This window comes from Miniopterus natalensis, chromosome 1, assembly GCF_054644295.1.
Source record: "Miniopterus natalensis isolate mMinNat1 chromosome 1, mMinNat1.hap1, whole genome shotgun sequence".
Lineage (NCBI taxonomy): Eukaryota > Metazoa > Chordata > Mammalia > Chiroptera > Miniopteridae > Miniopterus > Miniopterus natalensis.
The window spans coordinates 170,752,425-170,763,525 of NC_142081.1; the positions used below are offsets into that span (position 1 = coordinate 170,752,425).

The 11,101-nt window shown below is 42.9% G+C and overlaps 1 protein-coding gene across 1 annotated transcript; it reads left to right on the forward strand.

Annotated features, from left to right (window-relative positions):
* The first annotated feature begins 470 nt into the window (after positions 1-470).
* On the forward strand, positions 471-8,989 carry SPINK2 (serine peptidase inhibitor Kazal type 2). Its single transcript, XM_087816747.1, has 4 exons — positions 471-532; positions 1,342-1,385; positions 7,895-8,004; positions 8,727-8,989. The coding sequence occupies exons 1-4, from the start codon at positions 478-480 to the stop codon at positions 8,770-8,772; spliced, it is 255 nt and encodes an 84-aa protein (XP_087672873.1). The 5' UTR covers positions 471-477; the 3' UTR covers positions 8,773-8,989.
* The last annotated feature ends 2,112 nt before the right edge of the window (positions 8,990-11,101 follow it).

Genomic DNA, 11,101 nt, shown 5'->3' on the forward strand with positions numbered 1-11,101 from the left:
ACAATTGTTTTTATTCCTTTGCTTTGGAGTTCCCTGTGTCACCCATTCCCAACACCTACACTGGAGAGCTTCTTGCGAGCAGGGACCCTTCCAGTTCGGCCTCCGAAACACTGCCTGGGTCGGAGCAGATGCTGAAGAAACGGGGGCTGACAGCCCACGAGGTTGTTTCCCGGGGCTCTTACAAGGGTCTTGTTGCTGCGGGAAAAGATTCGCCCCCTTATTATTTACTCCCACCCCCAGCGGGGTGGAGAGTGGGACGACGGGGACGCGCACGGCCCACCTTCTGCTTCCCCTCCCCCCTCGCTCCCCCATCCTTTCCTGCCCCCTGCCCCCCGTTCCTGGCTCTTCCACCTGCCCTCGGCCTCCCCTTCCTTCCCCTCCCCGCCCCGCCCTCGCCCCGCAGCGCCGCAGCCGACCCCGCGCGGTCCCGCCTCGCGCCCGCACTGAAGCGCAGCCTCGGAGCGGCGCAGGCGGAGGATGGCGCTCCTGGCGACGGGCGCGGTGCTGTGGCTCCTGGCAGGGGCCCTGGCAGGTACCGCCCGCCTGCCCGCCCGGCCCTGGGCCCCGCGGAGGAGTAATGAGCGGCGCCTCCCCGCGATTGCGGGGTCCTGGCGCCCCTGGCGCCCCGCCTCGCACCCGTTACTGGCGGTTTCTGGCCCCGCCGCGGTCCTGGAGCAACGGCGGGATGTGGGGGTGGCGGAACGCCAGGGCCCCTCTAGTTCTTGCTTGGGCTTCGTTCCCGGGGCGCCTGGAGTCGCCCTGCGGGCTGCCCTTTCTCCCTAGAGCAGAGCCCTGGAGCCCAAGATAAGGCGCCGGGTTTTTAGGTCCACGGCGGCCCTGCCCAACCGCAGCAGGAGGTGTATGCGGGTTAGGAAGGCTGGGGGCCCGGTGCGCCAGGGTCTCCGGGCGTCTGAGAAGGGCTTCAGTCCAGCCAGACCTGACGCCCTTTTTAAAATGGAGTTATAATGCTAACACCTAATGTTAAGTTTTGCGTTCATTACTCTGAGCTGCAGAGGAAAAGAATATTGTGGGTTATTAGGAGTTACTTCTCTGATTTATTCCATAGCTCCATAGCCCTTTCTCAAGCAACCCTATTAAGGTGGTCACTTTGGAACCCGTACCAAATGTTCTTTGTGTGTGCCTGCTAGGAGAGGTGCCAGAAAAAACGGAATATCCTTTGGAGGTGGGTGGTCAGAGGGGTGGTTCAAAGAAATTAGGCGTCTCACAAGGGAAAGGGAGAAGGTGTGGCCTGGATAAATCACAAGCTGGATTTAAAAAGCCTCTTATGAACAAGAATTAACCATAATCACATACTTTAAAATGTCTGTTTTCTTCTTGCAGCCTCTCTGAACAATCAATTTGGCCAACCTTTAGACTATAAAACAGTAAGTAGGAAACCATTTGTACTGTTTCTGATAGTGAAGCCCACAACAGTTTGGGTTGGGGGTTAGTTTTTAGATCTGCCACTTTTGAAACTTGACGCTTTAGAAATGAGACTCTCAGGGAGGCTTTTTAATACAGATCAAAAATGTAAATTTTGGTTGAAAATAGCTCAGGCCTTGAAGGCCTCAAGACTTTGTTTCCTTTAATATTTCTTTTAATGATTTGGAATGTCCTTGGCTTAATAGTTAATGTGCTAGACATTTTTAATACAGTACAATTATCAAATTAAATTCTGTGGAAGCAAAGACCAACCAAATGAGAACAAAGAAAAACTATTCAGAACTTGCTGTAACAACAGAGTCATCTACCTCACTTGTATTTGGCAGAGACACAAATTCAGGTGGAGGGGTTGGAGGAAGGAAGGCTTCAGGCATGCCCTGATTGGAGGCTGTTGGCATGGGGAAGCTGGAGACTGGACACCTAAAAGCAAATAGTGCATAGGTTGGACGTGTGATTGGTTAGGAGGGCATATTTGGCTCTCTCTGATTGGTCCTAAGTTGCAAGTGGGAACAAAAATTAGGAAAGCTGTCAGTTATTAATCAAGTCCTAGCCATCTCTCTCATTGATGTTTCTCTCTCTCCCTCTCTTTCACTCTTTCTGAAAAGCATTGGAAAAAGTGTCCTTGGGTAAGGATTAAAAAAGAGAGAGAGAGATCTTTCTTTTTCTTCCCCATTTCCGTTGCCAGTACTCCAGTTTAAGGCCCCCATTACCTCTTGCCTAGACTAGCATAATAGCTCCCTAAGCGATTTTCTTCAACCTTTAGTATCTCCACTTTCCAGCTCCTGCTGCAATTACTCTTCAAAATCTTTACTCTGAGTACAGCATGTCTGTGCAAAACCTAGAGACTTCCGGGTGCCCACAGAGAATGTTTCATGTCCTTACTGCAGCCTACCTTTCTCTTTCTACCTGTACCTTTTGCTCGTTTCCCATAGTTTACACCCCTCTATATTTATACTAGTGCTAAATTGTTTTAATCACTGTAGCTTTGTAGTAAGTTTTGAAATGGTGAAGTGTTAATCCTCCAACTTTTTCTTCAAGATTGTTCTGGCTCTTCTGGGCGTCTTGCATTTCTATATGAATTTTAAGATCAGTTCGCCAGTTTCTGCTGCTGCAAAAAAGACATTTGAAATCTTGACAGGCAATGCATTGAACCTATAGAACAATTTGGGGAGTATTGCCATCTTAAGAAAGTTAAGTTTTTTGATCCATGAATATGGGATGTCTTTTCATTTATTTAGGTCTTTAATTTCTTTTAACAGTGTTTTGTAGTTTTCAGTGTATAATTCTTAAACCTCTTTTGTTAAATTTTATTCCTAAATATTTTATTCTTTTTGATAGTATTATAAATGGAATTATTTTCTATATTTTCAGATTGTTCATTGTGAGTGTATAGAAATACAGTTGACTTTTACATATTGATCTCGTATCTTCTAATCTTGTTGAATTTTTCAGTTCTAATAGGTTTTTTGTGTGTGTATGGATTCCTTAGGACCTTCCATATAAAAAGATTATGTCATCTTTGATTAGAGAAAGATTTATTTCTTCCTTTCCAATCTGGGTGGCTTTTATTTATTTTACTTAATTACCTTGGCTAGAACCTTCCATATAATGTTGAATAGAACAGATGAAAGTGGACATTCTTGCTTGTTCCTGATTTTAAGGTAAAAGCATTCAGTCTTTCACCATTAAGTATAATGTTAGCTGTGGGTTTTTTGTAGCTGTCCTTTATCAGGTTGAGGAAATTCTCTCTGTTTCCAGGTTGTTAAGTGTTTTTGTCATGAATGGGTGTTGGATGTTCCTTTAAATTAAACTGCTTTGCTCTCAGGTCAGACACTTCCTTCACCACTGTGCCTTTACTTAGTCTCTTCTATGTCCTTGAGGTAGACATTCTCCCAAACCTCTCTAAATTCTACCCATCCTGTAAGAACACTGTGTGTATTTCTTGGTTCCCTTATTGGATGCTAAACTTCTTACAGGCAGGACTCAATTTGTCTTTGTATTTCTTATAACATCGATCTTAAAATCTTAGCGTATTCATTTATTGAATGAATAAATAAGGGAATATATTTGATAAAGTATATGTAACTTTATGTAAAAGTTTCAGAGTGTAAAGCTCAGAGAATTCCTTAAAAGCATATCACATCCTTTTATAAAAATTAAAATGATTCTAAGGAATAAGTAAATTTGCCAGGTGGCCCTCCTCCAGACAGACTGTCTTCTGAAGCTCTGAGGAACAGTCCGCAAGGGGAGACTTCCTATCTGCTAGGAGTGAGTTCCTATAGTTGACATCTTGTGGGAGTAATTTAGCCTCCTCAGATGATGAACGTATTCTGAATTTTTTTCCTTTGGCACAAATTTGGGTAAATGAATAAAACTAAGGGTTTATTGGGGGAATAATTTATTTATTTTATTTATTTAATTTAAAGCTGTAGGTTTTTATTTTTTTACATTTTTATTTCAGAGAGAGGAAGGGCGAGGGAGAGAGAGAAACATCAGTGATGAGAGAGAGTTATTAATAGACTGCCTCCTGCAAGCCCCCCACTGGAAGTGTGCCTGCAACCTGGGCATGTGCTGTGACCGGGAATCAAACCGTGACCTCCTGGTTCTTAGGTCGGCGATCAACCACTGAGCCACACCGGTCAGGCAGGGGGAGTAGTTTATTAATGAAATTATTTGACCTCATTGTTAAGGGTGAGAAGTGTTTGTTCATGTAGTCTTATGTCTCACATAAGAGAAAATCCGGGAAGTGAGTAACCCAAATGTCATAAAGTTACATGGTAGGCATCCAAACCTAGCTTTGAAGTCAGGAGAATCAGAGAGACTGGAAACAGACTGGAACACCAACATTGCCTTGCAGCTGGCCAGGTTCCTCAAAGAATGAGGGACATCAAAAGTCTTCTGCTTCAAAAAAAACCCCCAAAAACTTCCTTACCAGCTCTTCAAAAGTTATATATTAGTCATTCTTTGAGATGAAAGAATTTGAAAACTCCTGTTGAATATTTAAAAAAATCCTAAGACTTTCAGGCATAGATTAACTTTGATTAGCTAGTTGTTTACCTGGTCATCTTTGAGAGAGTGGGACATAGGCAAGATATATCTTGATTATAAAGGAGGAGGTAGAAAAGGTTCTCTGAAATTGTGATTCAAATTGTGTGTCTTTGTGCATTTTCCTTAGCTTTCACCAAGTAGAGTGGACTGATTGTCAGAATGACTGGAAGCAGTGGTTACTAAACCCAGTCTTAGCTGAATCAGAATTCAGGAGCCTCTAGACACACAGATTCTAACCCTGGAGATTCTGATTGAGTAGGTCTGGGGGAAGGCCCCAAATCTGTATTTTTAACAAGCTTCCAAGGTGACATGCACATGCAGCCCTGTGTGGATCCACAGTGGGCTACTTCTTAATAATTAAAAACTCAATCAGCCTCCACTTAAGTATCTCACAAACAGATGACCCTTTCCTTTCTCTCTGAACAATTCCTGCAGCATATTAATCATCCCCTGGTGCAGATAGACTACTGTCTGTATGCCGGTTGACTTTATTCCCACCAGTGGAATTGTAGTAGCAATACTCAAGTGTGTGTGTTCACATGCCTGTTAGGTCAGTCTCCAGTTTTATTTTAATTAAAAATGTACAGACAACATAAATATGAGTGTAAAGAAAGTTGTACTTCAAATGGGAACTGTGTTGAATGCTTTAGAAAGACTTACTAAAAGACAAATTGCTAAAAAATATTGCTGTTGAATTAGGTGTCGGTAAAACAACTGTAAAAAAGGTTTTAAAAAATTGGATATTATTGTTTTTGCAAGTGTCTTTAAATTCTCACTGTATTTTATTTTATTTATTTTTCAAAATATATCTTTATTGATTTCAGAGACAGGAAAAGAGAGGGAGAGAGAGAGATAGAAACATCAATGATGAGAGAGCCACCAATTGGCCGCCCCCTGCGTGCCCCCAACTGGGGATCGAGCCCGCAACCTGGGCATGTGCCCTGACTGGAAATCGAACCCCAATCGCCTGGATCCTAGGTCGATGCTCAACCGCTGAGCCACGCCTGGCCGGGCTCTCACTGTATTTTAAAACAATGGTTCCAACTGGGGATGGTTTTGCCTCCCACCTCACCCCGGAAAGACATTTAGACTATTATTTTTGATGAGTGGTGAAAAAATAAGGATTCTACTAAATATCCTGCAGTACCAAGGACAACCGCCCACAGCAAAGAATTATCTGGTCCCAAATATGAATAGGGGTTGAGAAGTCCTGTTTTAAAGAAACCAAAACAGGAAATCCTAGGTGATTTATTTATGAGTTTTGCACACAAAAAATTTAGAGGAAACATTCAAAGGAAAGGTCTTACCTCTTGAATTAAGATTAGATTCAGCCTGGCCGGTGTTGCTCAGTGGTTGAGGTTCAACCCGTGAACCAGGAGATGCCAGTTCGATTCCCGATTAGGGCACATGCCCGGGTTGCAGGCTTGATCTCCAGTAGGGGACATGCAGGAGACAGCTGATCAACGATTCTTATCAGCAGTGTTTCTATCCCTCCCTCCCTCTCCCTTCCTCTCGCTGAAATCAACAAAGTCATATTTAAAAAAAAAAAAGATTAGATTCAGCTACAAGTAATAAAGACAAAATAATATTGCACAGTGCTGCCCTTCTGCGATGTGGCCTTTGTCCTTCTGGTCTAAAGGTAAGTGCCTCACAGCAGGATGGAGGAATGGACAAAGAAGAATACAAATTGAGAGGGGAAGCAGAAGACAGTTTTTTTAAAAACAGGGTCCCAGAAGCTACTGTACAATAATTCCAGGAATGTCCCATTGGCCTGACCTTAGCCATATGGTCATACCTAGCATTACAGGTGACCAAATGCATTGCTATTCATGGTCTTACATCAAAAGATGGGCAGTTTTGTTTCCATTTATGTTTTAGGATAACATGTTTAGAGTATGCATTACTTTTTTGTTATTGCTTCCTTGCTTTAATCTACTTTTTCAGTTAAATAGCCAACCACCACTTGTCCCAGTCTTGTTGGATGCGAGGGCATCTACTCTGCCTGTGCGAGCAGCCCTAGGCGGCATCATCTTAGTGAACCTGGCACAGCACACATCGTGCTCCTAAGTGAAGCGTGGCATGCTGAACGGGATGGGAAGGGCCGGCAAACCCTCTTTTACTTCAGGGTTTGGCCTGTGGCTAGTCTTGCTTAGGCCGGTATAAATCCAGATAGTATCAATAGAAAGGTGCAAGGTGACTTCTTTTACTCTGAAGTGAGGAAAGGTGATCACCATTTACTAAAACAAACAAAATAGATTAAGTTTTGGGGAGTCAGAAGTTATATGCAGACTTTTTACTGCATGCAGGGTTTGTGCCCTTAACCCCTTTGCGTTGTTCGAGGGTCAATTGTATATATAAATGTATGAATATAAAGCAGAAATACAGCAGGCCATATATTTAACTTTTTGTGAAATTGGAACTCTGCGCACCAGTCTGGTCACCATGACCAGTTCTAGTCCTGGCCTTGCTGGACACTAGTGGCTAAGAGCAAGACATATTACCTTTCTGGCCTCAATTCCATCAAATCAGAGGTTTGAGTTCTTTGACCCCATTACAGTTTCTTCAGGCTGATGTGATCAAGTGCCACAAATTGGGGTGGTTAAAACAACAGCAATTGATTGTCTCACAGTTCCAGAGGCTAGAAGTCCAAAATCAAGGTGTTGGCAGGGTCAGTTCCCTCGAAGGGCTGTGAGGGAGAATCTGTTCCACGCCTCTCTCCTAGTATGTGGTGGCCTCAGGCACTCCTTTGCTTGTAAATGATGTTCTCTCTGCCTTCACATGATTTTAGACAGTGTGTGACTCTGTCCAAACTTTCCCATATTGATTTGGGGCTCACTCTAATAACCTCCTTTTAGCTTAATTACTGTATAAAGACCCTATTTCCAAATAAAGCCGCATTCTGAGGTCCTGGGGGTTAGGACTTTAACATATCGTTTTGGGAAGGACACAGTTCAGCCCATAATGACCTGAAAGGTCCAATTCTGAGCCTGCTGCATTCTTTAGTGCTGGTGGTTAAATGCCAGTATCTTAAAAAGCCCAGACTAAAAGATTAGATTCCTGAGTGTGTCTTGGCGTAATGCCATGGGATTAAGGTGGAATGTAATGGAACATCCACAAGGAGATAGTAGTGAAGTGCAAATTATGAAGCTAGAGGATAATCAGGTAGGCATGGTGGCAGGCCTCGGACTTTCATTTAAAAATCGGCAGACCAAACCTCCCTCCGAGAATTTTTTCATACATAGAGGCGTTGAACCAATGTCTTAACATTGCACCTGATCTTTGCATTAGAAAAATCATGTTTTGTGTGTGTGTGTGTAAAATGGAAGTATTTTTCTAGGGTATTTCTAGGAAATCTAGGTGTTTCAAGTTCTCGATAATTTCTGCCTTCCTTTCTCTTTTCTAGCCAAACTGTGATCAATATAAATTACCAGGATGTCCCAGAGACTTTAACCCTGTATGTGGAAGCGACATGTCCACTTATCCCAATGAGTGTACCCTGTGCATGAAAATCAGGTAACGCATTTTTACAGTATAGAATAGGCATGTTTTCTTTAGACCTTGAATTTTGGTTAATTAAGAAGCAGTGGCTCTTTTCTTGGATATAACAATCACATGCGACGTAAGTGGTTCTGTTTTCAGACTGCCATTTAAAAGTACACAGACTCCTTCAGTGCATTTTCCATGCTGAAGTTGGAGAATGACATGTGCAACTGTAGACCTGAGAATTTAGTTACGTTACTATCCATGGATGGGCGATTTTCCAAAATTAAGAGTATATTTAATAGTTAAACTCTGTGGAATATTAAATGCTTTTTTAAATTTAGAGGGCATGTACTGCAGCATTAGTTGGGAAATAGATCTTAATAACTCTACCTAGACAGTGCTGAATAATAAATGTATGACACCCGATGCTCTTCATCTAACACACCTGGCCAGGTGACCGGGACTCCTCCTCCAGGTCTGCTGCTTTGTATGTCAGGGGTCTATTCTCTGACCTCAGTCTCTGACCTAGCTGCCTAGGTCTGCTCAGAATGATTCTTTGGGGTTAGTGCCCTGTGCCCTACAGCTAGAGAAACAATGGCAGAGGCCTTCACCTTTATTGTTTTCTTCATTTAGCTTTAAAGATGATTAAATAAGCATTGCCCAAGAAGGAACATAACCTAGTTTTTTTTTTTAATACAAATACTGGGACAGTGTCAGTATAGTAAGTAATAAATGGGTTGTTCAATTTGCAGGGAAGATGGTCATGATATGAAAATAATCCGAAGTGGACCGTGCTGACGGAGCAGTTTGCAGAAGAGAAATTGGAGAAACTGCCTTCAACTACACACTAGATGAATTGCATTTCCCTTTTTTCTCTTTTCCTGTGTTTTTTTTGCATGAGATTTGTTAACCCACATTTTCTGAGAGGAGATGTGGAAGACAGCCATGTGCAGTAACTGATGATTAAAGCAAAAAACAAACAAAACAAAACATCCTTGTTTCTTGGCTTTTGCCCCTTGAGTTAAGCTTATTGCCCAGATGACCTGTGCTTTATTTAGTTGGAATAAAATCAGCATTGTTCAGTTACTGCTGTTCTCTGTTGAATATCCATCCTCACTCAGCAGCCTCTGGGTGGCTCTTTTCCTCTCAGGCAAAGGTGAATTTCACTCTGGAAGTGGAGCCATTGTCGAGAGCCAAGATTTATTCTAATTCACCAGCTCCCTGAATCTTGGATAGGTATATGTAACTAGTACAGTGTTCTGCACATGGTGAGTAACTGTGAAATACATGGAGCTGACTTTACCCCGAGCTGGTAAAGTCAAAGAATTATACAGCTGTTTACTAGATTCAGTATCTCCTTTCAATACATTTTTCCTTCCAGGTCAATGCAGGCATTTGGCTTTACCCTCCTTTTAAAGCAGTGCTTAACTCCAGGGCGACTTTGCCCTCAGGGGACATTTGGCAGCATGCCTGGAGGCATTTTTGGCGTCCCATCTGGAGGGTGGATGCTACTTGCATCTAGTGGTTAGAGGCCGCCAATGCTGCCAGACATCCTACAGTGCCCAGGACTGCACCAAACGAACTTTTCTGTCTATAAGGTCGGTAGTACTGAAGCTGAGACCCCCTGTTTTAGAGCTTGATACAACATACAGAAAAAATAAAACTCTAATAGTGGCCAGGGATTAATTTAGAACAATAATGTGTTCCAGGTGGAGGATTTTGAGTCGAGTTCTGGGTTTAAGTGTATCATTATGGCACCAGGAAACCGTGAGACATGAGGTAAGAGGTGTCTGGGAGAGTGCAATGGAAACAGCATGGCTTCTTGGGGCCACCTAACCCGAGTTCAGATTCTGATTCCAACATGTGCTTCAGTTTTCTTCTCTGGAAAACTGAGATGATGCTCAACTTGTGGAGCTGTTGTGAGGAAACTGCTTAGCGCAGTGCTTGGCACCTAGAAACCACTGAGATAGTCGCTGCTGTGATTTTAAGCACCCTTCTTTGTTTTTTTAATCGTCACCCAGGGATATTTTTTCCATTGCTTTTCAGAGAGAGTGGAAGGGGGAGAGAGAGAAACATCCTTGTGAGAGACACATCCATTGGTTGCCTCCTGCACATGCCCAGGCCAGGGCCAGGAATCGAGCCTGCAACCGAGGTACGTGCACTTGGCCAGAATCAAACCTGGGACCCTTCCGTCTGCAGGCCGACACTCTAACTACTGGGCCAAACTGGCCAGGGAACAAGCACCCTTCTTAGAAAGACGACAGAGGCAAACCAACTTCCCCGGTTACAGAACACACTTGCAATAGCCCGGACTAGATGCCTGGGTCTCCCAAGTTCCCAGGCCTCTCTTCTTATATGGAATAGAGACAATGAAGTAGGACGCTGTATAACATAAAATGTGTCAAATTAATGTCCTGCGGTTATTTTTTTTATTTTTCAATTACAGTTTACTGTCTATTATTTTGCACTGGTTTCAGGTTCCTGTAGTTATTTTTGGCCTAAAAGCTTTATAAAAGTATGATATGCTTTTTTGAAAATTAAAAAATACACAGAAGTATATAAAAATGAAAAGTGAAAGTCTTGCCCATCCTAGCCTCCAGAGGTGAGCAATATTAACCTTTTGGAATATAGCTTCCTTTTCCCTCTCTATAAGTATGTGTGTGAATATAAAATCTGCCCCCCACGCACCCGTGCGCGCACACACACACACACCCCTGCCTCGTAAACTTGCTTTTCTCCCTGTATTTGGGTTTTCACATCAATGGATGTCATTTCCTCTTTTTAAAAACTACTTAGTGTTATGCTGTAAGCTACCCAGCCTCTATTGGTCTACATTTGGATTGTTAGGGTTCTCTAGGTTGAAAGTGGGAGAATCCCAAGTCAAACTAGTCTAAGCTAAAGGGAGAGTTAGTCGTTTCCTGGAGCTAACAGAGTAACTAAGCACGTGAGCTTAAGGTCACTACATGCATTAACTGAGCAAGTTCTGGTTTGACTCAGTTTCTTCATCTGTAAAGTGGGGATGATGACAGTATCTGTTTCATAGGGTTCTCATGAGGAGTAAATGAGAACATATGTAAGGTGCGTAAAACACTTGAAATGTTGTTATATTGTAGGAAACTCTTCCTTG

Bases quoted from the DNA above. Each gene is read 5' to 3' on its own strand.
- SPINK2 (XM_087816747.1), top strand. From the start codon at position 478: ATGGCGCTCCTGGCGACGGGCGCGGTGCTGTGGCTCCTGGCAGGGGCC. The intron at 533-1,341 runs GTACCGCCCGCC...TTCTTCTTGCAG, and splicing joins CCTGGCAGGGGCCCTGGCAG to CCTCTCTGAACAATCAATTT. The intron at 1,386-7,894 runs GTAAGTAGGAAA...TCTCTTTTCTAG, and splicing joins AACCTTTAGACTATAAAACA to CCAAACTGTGATCAATATAA.